Consider the following 20,791-nt stretch of genomic DNA (forward strand, 5'->3'; position numbering starts at 1 on the left):
TAAATACAGTCATAAGAAGACATGCCATAAAGTCATCTGACAAAGTCAAAATGATACGAGAACAAAGTCAGACATAATCAGCCGTAATATTAGGAAAATGAAGTAATTTTATGCAAAGTCAGACATAAAAAAAACAACAAATTTAATGACACTAGATTTCTTTCTTCTTAAAACAACTTTTTTCTCTTAATTTTAAAACATTCTTCTATAATTGCGTCTTTATTCTGTTACCGTTACACCTGAAATTTCTTTAAGTACCGACATGGACTCGGTGCCGCCCGGCCCGCCTGTCCTGTGGATCACCAGTGTTTAGTAACTGACCTTCCCCTCCAGCTTCTGGATGATCTTCTTCCCTCCTTTCAGAGCCATCTGTTCGGCCTCGTCCAGCCTGCCGCTCATGTCTTTGACCTGGCCTTCCAGACTTTTCTTCACCCTCTCCAGATGAAGCGTGTGCTCCTGCTCCAGCCGCAGCTCCTCTCCGACTCGCGCCAGCTGACGGAGCAGAGCGTTTTGTGGCGTGCGGATGTGGTTAAACGTGAGCGGCGTGCGGCGGCGCCGTCCTGAGTCTTACCTCGCAGCCGGCCTTCTTGACCTTGTCGGCGCAGCCTCTCATCTCCGCCTGCAGCTCTTCATGTTCCTGCTGCAGAGCCTGCAGATCCACCTCCAGCTTCCTCCGCCCGGTCAGAGCAGACTGAAACTGTACGCACCAAAAAAAAAAAAAAAAAAGGTTCAAAATGTCTGATTGATGTCAAATGGGTGTTACGGGAACAGAAAGCCATGTCGACCTGTCCGCTGAGGTCGCTGAGCTTCTCGTTGGCCTCCTGCAGCTCCGTCTCCAGGACTTTCCGGGCCCTGTCGGAGCTCTCCAGGGCCGCGCGCGTCTCCTCGCCTTCGCTGACCAGCAGGGCGCAGCGGCGCTCCAGGGCCGCCTGCTCCTCCCGCTGCTCCTCGTGGCTCCGCACCTCCTCCTCCAGCTGAGCCTGCAGCTCCTGCGGCGGAAACAGAGCAACGAGCGTCCGTACACCGACCCCGACCTTGGAGAGTTTCATAAGCCTGCACGGTTTGCAGGTTCTCTGAGTTTGCACATTTCCACAAGCTAAGCTAAATGACCCAGGTTCAGTCAGACTGGACGGAGAACGTCTGGCTGTAGGTTTGGGGTAGTCACCCTAAACTGATTACCGGGCTCCGGACAAGTCTTATGAAGGTCCTAGCAGGTGTCTTGGGTTGTCGCAATGAGGAATAATTCAATTAATGTATGATAAATTATAACAAAGCTCAATAATTTCCATCTGCAAGATTCTTTTTTCTCTTTTTCTTACCTAAAATTGGATGATAAAAGTCTTCAGTCTGGTGCTCTGGTCTCAAATAGACCCATTTTAGTTTACAGAAACTTTATAATAAATTTTATTTGTTTTTTTTGGGTTGTTTTGTTCATTTATTTTGGATATTTAAAATGTCTTCCAGTTCCAGAGTTAAATAATCATTAGAATTTAAAATTGATATTTAAGAATGTGTTCTTGCATTATTATGTAATCAACATTATATTGAATTAAAATGATCTCAAAACAATATTATCGTTCTGGGACAACAAAAAAAAGTCTCATTGTGACCAGCCTAGAATATTTATCAAACATTTGTAAAACCGCAGTAACCACTTCAAGTTCTGATTTATGTAGGAAATTTAGTTGAAAAAATGTTGTGAGGATTTTTATTACTCCTACCTAGATGATTTCCGAAGAAAAAAAAAAAAGGCAAACATGCAGGAAATGTTTCCATTATTTAATGTCTCCCCCTACTGGACAGAAGGAGAACCTCACCGTATCCTAACCAGACTGAAGACAAGACAAGACAGACAGACAGACAACTGTTACAAATACCACAGGCAGCTAGCAAAAAAGTCATAGCAAAAAAAATGGTTAAGGGAGGAACAAGCAGGAGGAACTTTGGAATGGGTGGACATAAATACACCAACTCTATGCAACGGAGCGACTGAATTTTTTCTATTCCTCAGAAAATTGTGAATGTTGGAATACAAAGAAAAAACACAATATCCTGTATCAGTGCTGAATATCCAAAATCTTTTAGTTTTATATTTTTTGCCCGGTCAAGGTGGACAGCTTTTTGAGTTAGCCAAAAATCTTAAAAACAACTAAACAATATTCCTTAATTACACAGCTGCGCAATACTTTGTGTTGTTCCATCACGTAAAACCCAAGTCGAAAACAAAGACGTTTTTGTTGCTGGATAACATATATTATCCAGCATATATATATATATATATATATATATATATATATATATATATATATTTTTTTTTTTTTTTTTTTTTTTTTTTTAACAAGACGTTAAAAAAAAACAAAGAAAAAGTGAGCGGACCTTGATTTGCTGCTGCGTCTTCTTGCTGTTCTTGTTGAGCTCCGCGTTGCTCTTGGTGAGCAGGTCCAGCTGCACCTCCAGCTCGTTTATGTCCGCCTCCAGCTTCTTCCTCAGCTTCAGCGCCTCCGTTCTGCCCTTCACCTCCACGTCCAGACTGGCCTGCAGGGACTCCAGCGCCCTCTGGTGGCCTTTTCTGAGAAGACACTCGTTTTTCAGAGTGCAGCTCAAAACGGGCAGTAAAGCTCGTTCAGAAAGTCGAAACGGCCTCAGGTTTACTTACCTCTAGAGTTCGCACAGTGACGTTATTGGCCCGCAGCATTAAATATTAATACATAATAATAAGACACAGTTCGAGTCAAACTTAAGAACAACTAGCTAGCTAGCTACCTAGTTAATTTATTCTCGCTAGCTTGCAGGTAGTTTCCTCAACCGCCTCGAATCATAGAACGCGATGGGTGACTGAAACCTTTGCCTGACAGAAAAGTCTCGCAACAAATAAAGAAAACACAATATGTACAAGAATGTACGGGATTAAATAAATATATAAAACCTATGATTAACATATTTAAGGACAACACGCCTTTTTAAATGAGTCCAAGGCCTCTTTTCAGATCCATGAATTAAAGATTTTTAAAGGATGTGCAGACACCCTGATTCAGCCGTCATTCTCTACATAGATTCTTAAAGTCAACAAGGAGGAGAAACTCACCTCGCCGTTTCAGCCTCCTCCTCCTTCTCCTGCAGTCGGCGCTCCAAGTCTCCTTTAGCCTGGGACAACTCCAACTGAAGTCTCAACACCTTGGTCTCCTCTGCCTGGGGAAGACAAAAGGAAAAAAAAACATGGTTTACCATGACAACAATCGCACATTTTGCTTCAAAAATGTCATTTCCAATGTCGTGCCAAACCTCCAAAGCTGCCTCCAATTCCTCAAGCGAGGCCTGCAGCTCTTCTTTCTCCATTTCAATCTTCTTCTTGGATTTCTGGAGCTCATGGACACTCTTTCCTCCATCTGACAGCTGGTCTGTTAGGTCAGCTATCTCCTCTGTGCAATGGACAACAACAAAAACTCAGATGTCGTTACAATGAGCTTAAAAATTTCCTGCTGGATTAAAGCTTTGTGAGCATCTGATATTCTGGATGGAAGACGTGTGCATTGCAACCGATTCTGCTTCAACCTGCACGGTAGATAGTAAATCTAAGTTCTATGACGAAAATATTGACAATACGTTAACATTAATGCGTGTCATTCTTACCCTGGAAGGCCTTGTTCTCCCTGCGTACAGCCTCCAGCTGCTCCAGACACTCTTCGTGAGCCGTCTTGACCTTGAAGAGCTCGGCGGCGTGCTGCCTGCTCTCCTTCTGGCAGCCCTCCACCTCGGCCACCAGCTCCTCACACTTCTGCTTCCAGTCGCCGAGCTGCTTCTCCAGGACACGCTGCTTCTTGTCCAGCGCCTGACCGCAGCTGCTGGCCTGAGGTCAGGTGGCATGCTGTGACTGCACTGAAAAGGTTTGCTGCTGCAACTTTTAGGCTAAGTTTACACGAGATCACGGCCTGGAAACTGATTTTGGAAAAACTTCCATGTTTACACGGCACAGACGAAGAAGGCGACAGGAAGTGGCAGGGGGATGATGGCGCATCATGTTTTTTATGACTTATGATGTAAACAGACTTGTGTGTGATTTTAATTGCATTTCTTAACTAATGGAAACAACACAGTTTCTAAGTCGACATTGGCGGACTAAGTTTTCTGCACATTTGTAACGGAGACGCAGCCAGAGACTCGGTAAACGAGCGGCTGGAACACAACAGAAATGTTACGGTTTAACTGAAGGGTGGTTCTGTGGAAACTGGGCCTTAATGTGGGTCGTTTTTTTTTTTTTACCTTCTCCAGGTCCATGCAGAGCTCCTCCACTTCTCCCTGCAGCCTCTGCTTAGTCTTCTCTAGTGAGGAGCATTTCGCCTGGGTGGCCTCCACCACTTCCTCGGCGTCCTGAAGCCTGGCTGCGAGCTTCTTCCTGCGATAAATCCCACGTTACTGCTGAGTCGTACGTTACAGAACCCACCCCACGCAGCGCGCTAGCCGACGGCAGCAGCACACACTTGGTCTCCTCCAGCTCGTCGGCGTGCTGGATGGCGTCTGCCTCGTGCTTGGTCCTCCAGTGCGTCAACTCGCCGTTGAGCTTGGAGACGAGGCGCTGCATCTCCTGCTTGCTCTCCTGCTCCTCCTCCAGCTGCTCCCTCAGCACCTCACACTGCTGCCGCGCCGAGCTCAGGCTGCCGCCGACCGCCTGCTTAGACTGGCGACAGAGACGCGGACGGTCATCGGACGTTTGCTGCCAACCCGTCCGGGTGTTTTCTGAGACACACGGACCTTGACCTCCTCGTCCAGCTGCTTCTTCAGCTCCTCCAGCTGCGACTGGAGCAGAGACTTGCAGCGGGTCAGCTGGCTCGCCCTGCTCTCCGCCTCCTCCACTTGTCGGCTTACGTCAACGTTATCGGCTGGCGGGAAGCAGAAGACGTGATTATTGACAACTAAGCAAGGTTAGTTCAACCTGGACGCACAAAACAAGAATACAGTGAGATGATCTGACTGTGAAGAAGGTCCAAGAGCGTCCAAACACACGGGTCTGAGTTTGTGTTTGGAACTAAATTAGTGGACATTATATTCCAGTACTTAAAACTTTAATGTTTGTTGTAGGGCTTAAATCGATTATGGAAATAATCGTCAACTAGTTTAGTAATCGATTAATCATTAACTGGAGCATTCAGGCTCATCAACATGCCATTTTCTGAAAGAACGTCCCAGTCAGAACAGTAACGAAGCCAAAACGGTGCAGAAATATGAACATGTTCCATTTGTTTTCTTATTTTAAAATGGAATTGAATTATGTAGGTATTTGCATCAATGAATTCATTTCTAATATTGCATGAAGAAGACTTTTTCTATCCAATTATTTGTCAGAACGTTAGATTAATAGATTACTAGAACACATACAATATTTGTTTTCTTATTTTGTCCAATTATATGGCTATTTTCATGTATTATTGTATGAAAAAGGGTTAAGTGGTTAAATAAAAAATCTGCAGAATGTGCCAATTTATTTAATCCAGTTAACCGATTAATCATGAGAATAATCGATTAATTACTAGAATAATCGGCAAAATTGTGTTCTTATCTATAAAAGCAATCCAATTATTTGACTATTTGCATCTGATAATACATTTGTAATATTGTATAAAAAGGCTTAAATGGTTAAATGAAAAATCTGCAGAATGTGCCAACTTTATTATCATGATAAAGCGATTAATTGTCAGAACAAATAGATTAATCGATTACTAAAATAATTGTTTTCTGAGTTGGTGCTTGTTAGAAGCTGCTGCCGTTTCCTTGTAGAGATCTTCTAACTGCTCTATGACCTTTGAGGGGGACTCAGAATAAGGCCTTTATTCTCACCGGATTGACTGACTGACTGACTCTGACTCTGACTTGCAGTCGGTGTACCTGACAGCCTGTTCTTGGCCACACTGAGCTCGGACAGCGTCCTCTGCAGCTCGTCTCCCCTCCTGTTGGCCTCAGACAGCTGCTCCTCCAGCTTCTTCACCTGGCCGTCTGACGACATCTGCATCGCAACACGAACGTGAGACCAAAGCGCCGAAAATCACCCGCCTGCTTTAAACCGCACCAACCAGACACCCCTGCTAATGTCCCGACCTTGGCTTTCTGCAGGCTGTCCACCGACGCGGCCAGGTCGTCCACCTCCAGCCTCAGGTTCTGTTTGTCCTTCTCCAGCTTGGCTCTGGTCCGCTGCAGAGCCTCGCACTGCTCGCTCAGCTCCGCCACGGCCTCGCCGTGCCGCTTCCGCAGGGACGCGGCCAGCGCCTCGGACTGGAGCGACGACTCGTCCAGCTCTCTCCTCAGACGCTGGAGTTCAGCCTCCCGCTTCTTGTTCGCCTCCATCTGTTTGTGACACAAACTCATTGTGAAAGTTTGGCTCCAATCGTCCCAAACTGAGGTGTGTTTCTTTTATATTATTGGGACCTTTTTTTTTTTTTTTTTTTTTTAGACTAAAAACACTTTTGGGATATTTCTCTATTATCTTTCCACTTCTACAGACTGAATTGTAATTATCCTCTTAAAATAAATACATAAACAAATTAAATTTGGTTGGTGTTCTGCTGCGTGGCGCAGTGGTTTTGTGCCTAGCTTAAAAGCTTTTCTGCACAGATCGCACCTAGCCTAGCATGCGTTAGCAACAGAAATGAGCGCATGGTAAAAATGAACTACGCCCAGCCAACTGGGAATATATTTGGACTCATCCATGATTTATGCTGGCTAGCTAGCATGTATTGACAGCTACAAATCGGTAGCCTCAAATATTTTGCCTGACAGAAAAATCCTGAGACCAAAACAAAAAACACGACGTATGAGATTAAATCGTCCTGCCACAACAAATGTTAAGACCTGTGATTACTGTATTTAATGCCAATGTACATTTTTAAGTGAATCTAAGACGTTTAAGGTCTTATTTTAAAATGCATGAATTTAAGGCTTTTTAATGGACTCCCTGTTTAAACTTCTCCACAATGGATTTGTTTGCTGTTCCCTAATGTTCTCTAAAATAAATTTGAGGCCTTGATAGACCAGCTGGATTTCTACTGCTATTTAACCAAAATGTCAAATGGCTGCAGATGATTTCATTTTGGTGTGTCAAATGAAACGAGGCATAAATTCCTCCCTTTCACTCCGAGGTTGTCTGTTGCTTTGTATGTCATTTTTTTCCTTATCAAATCCCAACGAAATACAGAATACGTAAAGGATGTAGTGTTATAGAGAAACTTTTTTATTTCCATCCTTTTTCAGAGGGTCCTGCTCTGGCGAACCTGTGAAGCCGTGACGCCTCCTGCCTCCTCCAGCCGGTCGGTGAGTTCATCGAGTTCTCTGGTGAGGTCGACTCTCTGCTTCTCCACCTGCCAAACGCACTCCGGTCAGAAAGCATCTTCAGGGTGAGGAGCGAGCGCTCGTTTTAACGAACAGAGAGAAAAGAAACATCTGCTGGAATTCACAAAGTAAATCTGAATCAGTCACCACCTGATGGGGCAGGATCTTTAACCTGCAGGGGTCCAGCATGACTGACAGTAGCCTCTGCTGAGGTCAGAGGTCAGTAGAGTGGCATCCAATCAGAACGACGCAGGCGTGGAGCTCCTGTTTCCTGTTGAGGCTAACTGATACTCTTTGTTTTACTGCTGATGTTCTTCGTTAACATTCTTGAGCAAAGAGCCGTTGTTAATTTTAATACCTGCTTAAGTAAAGTTATTTTCAAAAGGTCCTTAAAATGCTGCAGGAGTTTTGTTATTATCTTAAATGTTGGAGACGTGGCAACCTTATACAATTCAGTACACAAGCTCAAAATTATTACATTTCACGGTCTGATGACGCAACCTTATTAATTTGTGTTTCTTTAGTTTCAGGCACAAAAATACCAAATAACAACAACACCACTGAATGATTCCGCCGAGGCGAAGGCAAAACAACCAACACTAATAACAAGGAAAGTTAATACTCTGACATTTTGAACTTCACGTTGCAAGAATTATTAAATAAAAAAATGTAAGGCTTTTTTGTTTTAAACTCTCTAAAGCGCTGTTGAGGTAAAACTCTTTTCTTTATGAGCGAAGCAGACCTACTTGTTGTTTTTACGGCGCCCCTGTTTTTTTTTTTAACAGCTGGTTTAAAGGCAGGCGTAGATGTTGAGACTAGTTCACCGTGAGTTTCAGCCCCCCGGACCGCAACACTGAGCCGCAGCCGCCTGCACACCTCTGGCCGGGCAACGGAAAACAGCTGCCTCACACCGGAGGCCTTCGTTATAAACCCCCCCACGCTCCCTACCGTCCACCTGTCCCGTGAAGCCCCGCCCCCTCTAACGCCGAACACTGGGTTCACTCATCGGCCTGGACCGCTCCGCTGGCTGAGTCAACACCACCCGACACCGCTCCCTCCATTCATGAGCTGGAAGGACCCCCCACTGAGCGCCCTGCCGCTGCTGCAGACGGCGGAGTCATCCCTCCGTTTGCACAAGAGCGTGGAGGAGTTGTTTGTCTCCATGCACACACACGCATACACGAACACGCACACACAAAGGCGCGTTTGCAGAAAAGCTTTGCGGTGCTCATCCATCCCGCTAAAGAAACTTTAAAGATGTCCAATGTTCCGTTCCTTTATACCTTTCTGGATTAAAACAGCACAAGCCTCGCTAGGCTAAGCTACATAAAAAAGAAACAAAACAAATCCCGAGCACGGCTTAAAGTCTAGCAGAGATAAACAAAGTAAAAATTTTTCCCCAAGTGGGGTTCTGCTGAGAAATCATGAGTATAATATCTCTCCTGCTGTTTCCTAACATCTTCGTTTTGTGTAAATACAAATCGATTTTAAATGTGTTTTCCAGGCACATAGTGCCATTTTATATCAAATAACTATGTTACCTTCAGTTGGTATATAAATCAAATATGACTTAAAAGAAATCTGACTTTGTAATTTAACGTCTTTAAATTGGGCCTCTGTCCCTTTAAGAAACTCCTGCTCTTTCTAAAACTCCGCCTTCAGGAAGTCATCATAACATGGCTCCTCTATTAACTCTATTAACAAGTTTTTACCAGCATTTCACTGTGAAGTGGCTCCTTTAACGAGCTCATTAGATGCACACCTCCACCAGGTGTTTGCTGATTGCTGCTGGCTAGTCTGCAGGAGCAGAGTGGGACAATCCACTCAGGAAACTAATTTTCATCTACTGGTTTGGAGTGAATCAATCAGCAAAAGCAAAAGTGTAATTTCGTCGGATGTTCGTCAGTAGCAAACAAGACGTAGAAGTTGAAAACTAGAATGGACCACACGTCTCAGAAATCTGAGACTGTACTCCCGTCTGACCTTCTTTTAGAGTTTCATATCTTCTGTAAAGCACAGATTTGATGGATGTTTGCTCATCTGAGTTCAACCTTGACTAACATATAAAGCTATAAAGCAAACAGATTCTACACGAAAACATTTTTACTCTTTCAAGAACTTAAATAGCTCGATTCTTGTTACTCGCCACATCGATCATGGACTACGAATTTGTAATCAAGTAAAGCCGAATCAGCAGTGCGGCAGACGTAAAACAAATACTGCCACCTGCAGGTGGGAGTCAGCAGTCGATTAAATACCGTTTTTTGTGGAAGGTTTGCGATAAAGCGACAATTATGCATTGCCACAAAATAATGCAGGGATCTGTTGATTGTGCGTCAATTTATAATCTGCATTTCCATAAAATAACGCTGGATATAAATGTATTTACAACATTAGCTGAATGTTGCTCACAGATTTACATGTTTGTGTGAGCTATGAGTGTTGGGATGTTTTCACACCTCACAGTCCAGTAGATTTTAGGGGCCAAAGTTCCAGCATTTGTTCCATTTTCAGCTGGTGAACAGTTTGACTTGGTCTGACCAAACTGGGCACTTCAGACTTGTTTTGGTTGTATTTACCCAGAATGCCCTGCACTATAGTCCAGTTCCTGCTTTTGGAGCGGAGTCCAGTCTGCTTGAATCCACATGTGCATTCGAACTGCGCCAGAGTTCACTTCAACCGAATTGATACCGAGGTTTTTAGGCGGACCAGAGTTAAGAACTAAACAGGGTTGGTGTCAGCGCATCCTTAGAGCATATTTGCCTCTGTAAGAAACCGTGTGTGTGTGTCTGTGTCTGGCTGCCTGGCATTCCACCCAGGAGAGGATCCACTGGAAAAAAAAGAGCGCCGTCTGTCGCTCTGCCTCTCATGATGCTATCAGGCCGAGTGCGACCTGAGGAGCAGAGCCTAACAATGGCGAGCCTGTCTGGAGCCGAGGTATGTTGTAATTGAGCCGCTCCGAAGACCGAGGCTGCCGAACAGATAAAGACCTGCAAGCCTCCGCGTGCCTCTGGCTCCGCTCCGTGGCTTTTTGGGGGCCGGAGGGGCTCCCGGCTAGCGCCGTTAACAGAATACCACCCAGAGTGGAGAGAGGTGTGGACAACACGCCCTCGGGCCCGTTGTCACTCCGTTCAACACTCCGGGTGAAGTACCTTCTGTATGAGGGCTTAAACGCACATAGGCTTTAAGAGGGGACTTGTTTGAACTAACATACACTTGAAGCTCCTCAGCAGATTAGCTTTATATGAAGCAGACGTTGGTTTTTTCAGAAAGCTTCACGTAGCAGCGAGGATGTGTTGGACTGCTTGTGGTGGAGAGGCAGAAGGTCTCGGTGTTTATTTTGCCTGCAGGGTCAAGGTTTGGGGATTCCTAGGAACACTCAGTGGTGTGTGATGGGAAACATCAGACAGAGGAAAAAGCCCGTCTGTGCTCCGGGGGTTGCCCCTGTGTGCTAATCAGAAACACAAGGACTGACCCAAACCGGATTGTTATCACAGGTGCAGATGGTTTGGGCTGACCAGAGCGGAGCGGTAGCAAGTCAACCTGCTAAAGCTTTTCCTTCCCTTCTTTCTTACAGTAGATGAGTTTCCATTACAAAACACCTGCGACTTTCCGCTAATGTCGATAAAAACACACACGACTTTGCAATTGCTGCGTGGCCACTGTATATGAAACCACGATTAAAATCTGATGTGAAAACGTTTCTTCACACGATAAGTCTAAAAAACTCGGCACTCCATCAATCCTCCCCAATTCCTGTTGCCTTCTGTCTTTTCGGTCAGTGGGAATGTCCAGTTGTTGATCCCATGACTCGTGGTGATGTGAAAAAAGTGTTTCCATTGTAGTTTCACGAAATACACTGATTTCCATACAGACAAAAAAAACCCTCATCCTAGCTCAAAAAACTTTTTACGTATTTATATATCATATATTCAGCTCTGGAAGAAAGCATTTCTCTGATTTTACTCCTTATAGGTATATGTTTTGAGTAAAATGAACATTGTTCTTTTATTCTATGAACTACTGACAACATGTCTCTGAAATTCCAAGCAAATATTTAGTATTTATTTGCAAAAAATGAGAAATGGTCAAATTAATGAAAAAGATGCAGTGCTTTTAGACCTCAAATAATGCAAAGAAAACAAGTTAATGTTCATTTAGGAACAACAATATTAATGTTTTTTATCAGAAATCAATATTTGGTGGAATAACCAGGAGGTTTTGAATGGGGTTCAGTGCATTGGGCTCTTCATTAGCTAGAGTCTCTAATCTACTAGCCTGTTGTCCACCTCATGAGCGTGATCAGAGTTAATCTGATCACAGAGCCGTTCGGCTTATCGCCTCTCCAGCCGATCTGCGTTTGTATCATTTATTGAGGAGAAAGCAGGAATAGAGAACCTGACAGTTTTTATCTTCTACCTTCGCTCTCATGGCCCGTTCTGCTTCCAGCTCCTCCTCCAGCTCCTCGATGCGGGCCTAAAGAGACACACGGAAGAATCATTTCCATGAGCGAGAAGCAAAAAACCTGCTTTCACTCAACTGTAAAATATGACAAGAACATTACAACGTGCTCCAACTATAGACTATGTCATTACAACAGCAGAAAAAAAAAGTGTCGCTATTTCAGGCCAGCACTTCCGTGCGGTTGGTCCCGATTCGTGCCCTTTGCTTTCTCCAGAGATTTGGCACGCCTCTGGCTTTTTTTTTTGTCTTTTCCTCAGGTACTAATTTAGAGCAAGAATGTCCTGCAGCCACCAGTGATTATCTTCAGCTTGACCCCGGACTGGCCGAGCTGCGTTTGGTCAGCGAGACCAAAAAGCACCGATGCCATTTGTCTGACATTTGAGGAATTTGGCTGGAGATTTTTTTTTTATATTTTTCGTTTACATTTTACAACCCTGGCTAAAAGTCAGAGCCACGGCGAGTCGAGGTTAATTACAGAGCAGATAAGAGTAAAAAAAAACAAAAAAACACAACCAGAGATCATAAACAGCTGAAGAAATCCCAGCCATCAGCTTCTGATCCTGATAGATGGATTTTTAACCCTCAGGCATCAATTTAATTTACAAGCCTTTTAAGTCATTAAAAGCAACAATATCCACTGAAAACAATGCAATAAAAAAAATAATAAAAATGAGAAATTTTACAACTTTTGTCCTGGGATGAATAATGCGGTGAGTGAACATTAAATGCACTGCCAATCAAAACCAATAAGGCATCTAAATTAATATTTTTTAGTTTGTCTGCACAGAACTAGAACCGTACTGAAGTATATCAACAAGTCATATAAAAACATAGAAGACATGCTAACGTTAGCCTAGCATTAAAGCACACTGCTCAGCATGAAAACGAGTCCGGCAGAAGAAAATGAAAGAATAGAAGAGAACTAAGAGAGACTGTCATGTCAAGAACATCAATGGTTAGTTTGTATCAGACTAAATGAGCTTATCGTGATTACCCATGTTGACCACTATGGGGTGCTGTTTGTAAAGTTACATCGTTAAAAATTAACAGCAATTATTTTAGCCATTTATAATTGCTGCGAGAAAAAAAAGGGTGTTTATTTTCCAGAGTCTTATTTCCACCATGTTATTTATTCATTTACATAGTTGCAAACTAAATATTTTATCACCAAGCTGAATGTTTAGTTCAATGCCTCCCAGAACCAAACATGGAGAAGATTCAACTTCTGTGCACCACAAATCTCGGTCAAACTTCCAGAAAACTGCAAAACAGCTGGAACACCGACTTCCTTTAAATCAGGACCCACATGTTAGAGTTGGTTCTGAATCATGATAAATGGAACATTAGCAAACATATTTGATGTGCATCGATGATTTTGACGATGACACTCAACAAAATGTAAAGCTTGTTGCTGGTTTTGTGTTTTTACAATGTAAAGCACTTTGAACTGCCTTGTTGCTGAAATGTACTATGCAAATAAATTTGATTGACTGATTAAAATCTAATGCGATCACTGAGGCCTGTAGAGTCCAAGATGGAGCTCTTGGATTTTTTTTTTTTTTTGCACATTGCCTGTTCTTGGGATGAGTTTGGATCGTCTATTCCTGGGAAAAGAGTCTCCGACTTGTGAACAATGTTTCCCTTTTTAGAAAAATGAAACTTCAGATTGTTTAGAACTGGCCTCATAGCCCTTCTCAGATTGACCAATAGCAACAGTTGCTTCTCTAAGGTCACTGCTCTTTCTGTTCCTTCTTGCCATTGCGTCAACCAAGATGCAAAAGATCCTGCTCTGGTCAAGTGGACTGATCAATTTAATGGTGTTTTTGTATGTACAAACCTACAATATAAAGATGTTATGCGTCATTAATTATGATAAAGTACAAAAATGTCAAGGTTTAACAATGATGATAAGGTATAATGTTACAAAGGTAACAATTACTAACTTGAACTCAACACAGAAGACGTTGCAGTTCTACTTACAACACATAACTGTATTGTACAATCAATGGTAAAAAATAATTCTAATTGATAAATACTTTCAGTCCAGAGGTATTCTTTCAAACTAAGTGAACCTGAAGTGCCCCCTCCCCCCCCTCTCCACCATAAACAATCAAAATGCTTTTGCAAACATAAATCACTCACAGCACATTTCTGCTGCACTCATCTCCTGCCAACCCTGTGTTTTCTGCTGCTGATAAAAATTTATTGCCCCCTTCCCCTGCACGGCCGCAGCCTGCCGTGTTGTGTCATGTTCGGTGTTATCTTCGGTTTCTATCGTTGTCTCGGTGTCAGGAAGTTGTGTCTGACATGGCGCGTAGCCTGGGGGCCGCCCGCGGCTCACTGACGGCGGTGAAAGCCGCCTGTCGTCTACACGCCGCGTAAAACCTCCAAAAGCACCGGACGCCTCGGACTCTGACGAAAGTAACCATTCAGGGCGACCCGTGCTGCCTTTGATCCAGCAAAAATCTCTTGTTGCCAGCAATTACTCATACGTAATAACTCATCATTTGCTCTCTTAAGAGTTTACATAGACTCAAAGAAATGTTTGACTTACATGCCAGCGGAGGACATCTGTGGAGAGAACAGCCATGGCGAGGCAGCAGCAGTCCGACTGACTGACTGACTGAATGAGAGACTGACTGTCCCAAACATGTGCGCACACACACACACACACACACACACACGCACACACACACACACACACACACACACCTTGCTGCTGATCCCCTCCGGCATGTTACTGTCCACACCCCCTTATGCATGCACAGCCTCTCTCCGTCAGTTCCCCTCTCACATATCTGGTTCTCATTAAATTCCCACCTTCCGCTGCCTCAAAATGCATCGAGTGGTCCAGAAACAATTGTAGAAAACGTGTAGCGGAGCAGCGTTTGCTGTGGAGATTTACATAAAATTGGCTCCAGACTAAATGATTGCTCACATCCCTCGGAAATGTAGAGGAGATTAAAAAAAAAAACTGCTCGATTTGGTTGCAGGGTTCAATCTTCAAATTTGCATGAGCTTGTTTTTTTTCTTCTTCTTCTTCGTTTTTTCTTCTGCTCTTTGAAATGATAATAATTGTCCATAAACTGGAATCAGATGTGGCCTCAGAGTCGATGTCTGCTCACTTGGGTCAAAGGGGATCTACAGCAGCGTGGGTTGTTGTTTCCTGTAGGATCCACTCTCAACAGAACATTTTTAAACCCCCGCATGTTCACCAGAAAAAAAACAACAACAAAAAAAACATTTCAGACTCGGTGCTGTTGTAAAATACTCATGTTAAAATACTGTAATTCATTACAAGACTCTACATGTTGGTTCTTCAAAGTGCCTGTAAACGTGTTGTCTGATTGATTTGACTTGGAACGCGACGACAGGCCTTGTACACCTGGTCAAAGACACGTAGTGAAGGTGATGAAACAGGTTAGGCCAGCTGAATCTGGAGATGAAGGCTATCGAGGATACACTCCAGATGCATCGGGATGAAGTCCTTTAAGGCATATTTTGGGTGTGTTTTTAGCAAATAAGCACAAATTAAGGGGAACATTTAAATAGTGCCATTTATTTAACGAAATAGGAAATGCACAAGTTACCATTGGACACCAAATATCTTATATTTATATACTTATATTTGAAATATCTTATCAGTGATTGAAATTCTAACCCCAACCCAATTGTGGAATAAGTACAATCTGGCGCAGATGTGAACAATCAACAACTTTGCTTGTGTTTAAAGCACTGAGTGCCTTTGGGTGGTGAAACCTCGGCACTGCGGAAATCCATCAAAGGTGACGGCTGGGAGTCATAAGCCACGCCCTTTTTGTGTCTTTTGACATTCAAAAACCTGAGCAAACAAACATTGTTTATAAGTTTTCTTAAGGCTCCATTCTCTAGTCACTCTCATTTATCTCCTTCAGACTCAGTTTATAGTGAATTACAACATCTCTAAATCATGCTTATGCTGATGACGCACAGCTTTATATTTCTGTTTCACCACATGATTGCAGTCACTCGTATTTGCTGAGTGAGTTTGTCCAGGCTATCAATGGGTGGACGGGCCAGCAGGTCCCACGTTAACGCATGAAAGACAAAAGTTTCTCAAGACCAGTTGCCTTGCAATCTGAAAAGTTGTGAGTTCAGTTTTCACTTCCTTCCTCAATCTGTCGTCCAATCTACATAGATGTGAATGAAAACTCAGTCTATTTAGCATTGGCAAAGGAAGGCTAAAATCTACAGAGCATTGTAAAAACCTTAACAGAATTTATGTACTTAAATATCAATAGCCACAAAAAGTCTCTCAATCAGCTCCAACTTTAAAAGAATTAACAGATTTCTTCCAGAGCAGATATTTGTAATGGAGTTTGTGTTGATAAGTCTAGACCAGAAACAGGCAAACTGATCATATCACGCAGTTCCTTGACTCGGCATAAACCCTTTCTGGTCCATAGGAAACCAGGTTGCTTTCGTATTATCGACCATCATGTGAATCACGTTATCAGAGACAGCTTTTCTCCCAGGAAGAGAAGTAAAATAACTCAAAACAACATTCATTTTCTAGGCTCCTCATCTCTGAAAACAACGCCATTAAACCTGACTCCTAACCTAATGACTCCTAAATCAGGAACTTCTACTGCAAAAGTAGAAAGTAGAAAACTTCAGGTTCAGTTAAAAATATTTAGTATCCCAAAGGCGCTTCAATTGTTACCTGAATCTACGCTACAAACATCTTTCGGGTATATCTTTCACTCCAAAAGGTGTAAAATGAAAAACATTTACTCATGCCAAGCTTTGTTGTTGTGCGGCACAGTATGAACACCTTGAGCTAAACATCTGCTGCAGAACCAAAATGATTCTTATCTCTTCAGACACAGATGACCCCAAAGCACTCTGGCTGAGGGTAACTGCTTTATGGCCACGCAATAAAACTACTAAAGAGCCTGGCTCTGTGGTGAGGAATGAAGCATGCGGGCCGCCCTTTAAGCCAACTGCTTTGAATTATGGGATGAGGAGGCGGCTTCATTTTTCATGACAGACAAAGCATTCTTTTTTGAATCAAGGCAAGTCCACAGATGCATTTGCGCGACCATTACGTCGAAGGATAACAGACGATGGAGGTCAGGAGACAGCTGACTGGCCTGTCCACCTGCATCTACACCTAAACCCAGACGTCCTTATCTCTACAAGTGAGCGACAGACATAGACTAAACACACACCAGTGACAGAGATGCATGCTATCGGACGTGATGCTATCTGGATGACACACCAAGATCCCCAAAGTTTACAGGACAAAGTTTACAAAAGGTTGCACTAAACAATCAGCAGTGTAATCCAAATAAAAGATGCCGCATTGATTTCTTAACATATTTAGCAAAATGTTGTGCTACGCCAAGGACAGTTCTCTCGTTAACCTGCAAAGACAAGCCCTCCATTGGCATCCTGTGGTCGTTCATTCGTCACCCTTAAAGCTGCTGATATCCTGCGCAAACACGTGCTTCCAAAAGCCAAGTGGAACAGAACCTTGATAACCTCCTGACGTTTTCTTCATAGGAATTACACCTGACCCGGTGTTACTGTATAACTTTTACACCTTCATGGAGGGGCCCATCGAGGGTTGTCTTTCTATAGATGATGGACTTGACAACGTCTTCCTGTATTCAGCTCTCTCTTTCCTAGATAAATCAATTGAACGAGGTTCCCTTGCTGGTAATCGTACATATGTAGACTGTTTTTGATCCCATAGATTTTTGTGCTGACTCAGAGCTTGGTTGGACTCAAAGACGGGCTTGGAGGCTTTTCAAGCCTCCAAGCTTTCAAAGCCTCCAAGGTTTTGAAAACCTTCCTTGGCTAGTCTGAATACTGCAAATGTTTCAAGGTATTCTATAAATTACAAAATAAAGAGCTGTAATTTAGTGGAAAAAATTTTGAGAAAATGTCAAATCTCGAAGTAAAAACAAAAAAACAAGAAAGGATTTTACTTAAAAAAACTGGAAGAGTATTTCCTTGTATTGGCACTCAGATGAACATCTGGTTTCCCCTCCTTAACCTTTAATCGCCAATGTAATGATTGAAAAAACTTTAAAAATGTATTTAGTCCAGCCAAAGAACACAATCACGCCCTAGTAGGTACTGCAAATATGTCCGCATCAATAAACATTCACTGCCAAGGTTTTTGTTTTAAAACATCGGATCGAAATAAAACGTTTGATTTGTTGAGATATTTATTTCACTGTGTCCGTTCAGTTTAACTCTCCCACAAAAACTCTGTTAGCTCTTCCAACTGACAATAAATAATAATAATAATAATAATAAAAACATTTAGCATGTTTGGCCTCCAGCTAAGATTTAAGGCTATTATCAGAAACAGCTTTTGATAAAACAGACAACAAGGTCAGAATCTAAGCTGATCTGTTAGCCAGCTGGCCAAAGCTAGAGCAGATCACTCAGCAACGCAATGAAACAAGAGCCCGGTCCGTTTTATACCGCCTTGCTTCCTCATAAACGACACTGACGAAGCAGAGTCAAAACAAGAGTGCGTTTCTAACCGTACACAGTCACAGAGTCAGATGGAGGTAGGAGATCCAGGTGGATTCCTGCAGGCCGCGGTTCCAAACCGTATCCTGACAGTCTGGGAGCAGGAAAGCGATTGATCCAATCACCAAGCGGACGGCAGCAGCTCTGCTGAAAGCCAAGAATGCGTCTGTCCACCGAGTCGTCAGCTTCTATTCAGCGCCGACCGAGTTAGTAAGGAACTGAGAGCTCGTGCTTGGGCCTGGCAGTGAAACCGTAAAATCCAGCTCACAACACACACACACCACACACGGCTTAATGAAAACAAGATCTGAGCGAGACTTTGGGGGGGGACTGAGAATCAGCTTGTTTTTATACAAATCAAGGCTTCACAAAACCTAAACTGGGGTTTTAAAAGGATGCATAAGAGATGTAGAGTGAAACAGTCCATGTTTTAACTAGGACATATATTGCCAGTTTTATGCTTGTCTAAGTTAAACGTGGCCCATTAAGAAAAAATAAATAAAAACAGCTTGTTTCTCATGTTCCACACAAAGGATTAAGGTTTATAAAAATCTGTTATAGAATCTCTGAAAGGACAATAAAACGATTTAGAGGATCATTAAAAAAAAGTCTGTTTTTATTTACATTTGATCAAGATTAGCATAATAATTTGTTATGAGAGTGTTTGACCATTAGTTACGTTTTGCTCATAAGACCAGTTTGGTTTGGATAGCTCTTTCCCCATTCATGAATAAATAAGATCTTAAAATATGTTTGATAATCTGAAACATATGGAGTAAGTTTGACAAAAAAAACAACAACTTAAAAGCAAATGAAAACTGGCATGGTAAATTTGAGTGGTATTTTTATGTTTGACATATTTTACAGAAATTAAACGTGGGACAGATTAATTAATTAGCTTGTACTTCTTACCCATCAACTTCAACAACAAAAACATCTTACCAAGTGCTTTTAGTCACGTTTCTAGTGAAAATATCTTAGAAAACTTGAAATGAGATAAAACTACCATAATTCCTTAATATTGATGAAAAAGTTACTAGTTCCATTGGTAGATTATTTAACTTGGAAAATGTTCTTGTTCATTTTGGGCCATATTAAAAATCTTGAGTGTTCTTAAAGGGCCGGTTGTGCCAGATTGTATTGACAAAACCAATTGTACTGTTAAAATATCAATAAATATCTGATCCTCCAAGATTTTGTGATTGTTTTTGTGTTTTTTACAGATTTTGTGGCGCCAATTTAGAAAGGTTTGTAAGAAACTTTTGCGATATTTGCCCTATTGTCTGATGTTAACGGTGACTTTTTATTACTCGCCATATCGATTACGGCCTATAACTTAACATCAAGTAAGGCTGAGGCAGCTTCACTTAAACTGAAAGTTTTTGACCAATTTTGAGAAAACCTTCAGTAAAATCAGAAAGAAATGTGGAAATTTTTTGATTTTGTGTGTTTTGTGAAAAACTGGAAGGTAATTTGGAGTCTAGAGGGCCACATAAAAAGCTACGGCGGGCCATATTTGGCCCCCGGGCCTTGAGTTTGACACATGTGCACCAGAAACTTGACAAACACTTTGTAAGGTTTAGATTTTTTTGCAGGGTAGCACACAACACGGCATTTTCAACAAAGGAAACGAGTCGATCCACATGATGCGTTTCTATTCTCAGTTTTTGACCTGGTGACCTTTCCAGCTGCTATCCGTAAACCCGTATCGCTCCTGACCTGCAGCTCCTTGCTCCTCCTCTGCAGTTCCATGTTGAGGGCCTCCTCTGCTTCCAGTTTGGTGCTGGCACTGCTGATCTCCAAGTCCTTCCTTCATACCAGAGGAGAGCAAACAAACAAAAAATACAACCTTCAGACGACCAGAAACGAACTCTGCCGACGCAGCATACAGGTGACTGATGAGCTTCTCAATGTGTCATTTTTTTTATTGCAACAACATCCAATAAAGCTCCACCGAACCGTGAGCCAAGCTGAATTGACAGATTTCATATCCCGGGTAGGACTAGAAACGAGGTGACTCATTGGCTTTATTAATGCTGAGCGGGGTCAAGCCGAGTTGGTGTGTGTAGTCTGTGTCTTCCCCCGACACCTGGCTCTTTTCTTCTTTTGATTGTAGCTGCGAGGTACAGCAAATACGTCTCTCTGCTGTCACACTACGGAGGGCAGATAGCAACATGTTGGGATCTTGGTGAGTGCTTCGCCTGTGGAGAAGGTATTCTTTGGTTTCCAGGGAGATTTTTTTCCCCCTGGCGTTGCTAAGTTACCACTGCAAACCGGAAGGTGTTTTTGGGGAGTTTTATGTAAAAAAAACAACACAAAGTAGAGCATAAATCTGAAGTGGACGCTTTCAGAAGCGTCCATCTTGTGAAAGGGCCAAGCCAACATAAAATCTTATCTGGATTTAGTTTCAGACTTGAAGTAGGCCATTGAAACAAATTAATATACTGTAATATAAACTGTTCTATTGAAGCGCTGGTTGTAT

The 20,791-nt window shown here is 42.6% G+C and overlaps 1 protein-coding gene across 5 annotated transcripts in view; it reads right to left on the reverse strand.

The window, feature by feature from the left end:
• The window catches only part of LOC103481922 (putative uncharacterized protein MYH16), a 47,623-nt gene that overhangs the window by 2,494 nt on the left and 24,338 nt on the right, over positions 1 to 20,791 (reverse strand). For 4 of the 5 annotated variants that reach the window (XM_008437747.3, XM_008437746.3, XM_008437745.3 and 1 more), the window contains 15 exons: positions 20,029 to 20,119; positions 11,737 to 11,793; positions 7,260 to 7,346; positions 6,091 to 6,336; positions 5,881 to 5,998; positions 4,750 to 4,877; positions 4,479 to 4,675; positions 4,261 to 4,393; positions 3,631 to 3,847; positions 3,283 to 3,419; positions 3,086 to 3,189; positions 2,377 to 2,569; positions 786 to 989; positions 572 to 697; positions 322 to 492 (listed from right to left, as the gene is read on the reverse strand). In XM_008437747.3, coding sequence (XP_008435969.1) covers positions 322 to 492; positions 572 to 697; positions 786 to 989; positions 2,377 to 2,569; positions 3,086 to 3,189; positions 3,283 to 3,419; positions 3,631 to 3,847; positions 4,261 to 4,393; positions 4,479 to 4,675; positions 4,750 to 4,877; positions 5,881 to 5,998; positions 6,091 to 6,336; positions 7,260 to 7,346; positions 11,737 to 11,793; positions 20,029 to 20,119 — 2,209 coding nt within the window. Of the gene's footprint in view, positions 1 to 321; positions 493 to 571; positions 698 to 785; positions 990 to 2,376; positions 2,570 to 3,085; positions 3,190 to 3,282; positions 3,420 to 3,630; positions 3,848 to 4,260; positions 4,394 to 4,478; positions 4,676 to 4,749; positions 4,878 to 5,880; positions 5,999 to 6,090; positions 6,337 to 7,259; positions 7,347 to 11,736; positions 11,794 to 14,335; positions 14,438 to 20,028; positions 20,120 to 20,791 lie in introns of those variants that run through there. The other variant, XM_008437749.3, reaches the window with a different exon arrangement.

This window comes from Poecilia reticulata, chromosome 19 (genome assembly GCF_904066995.2).
Source record: "Poecilia reticulata chromosome 19, P_reticulata-male-v2, whole genome shotgun sequence".
Lineage (NCBI taxonomy): Eukaryota > Metazoa > Chordata > Actinopteri > Cyprinodontiformes > Poeciliidae > Poecilia > Poecilia reticulata.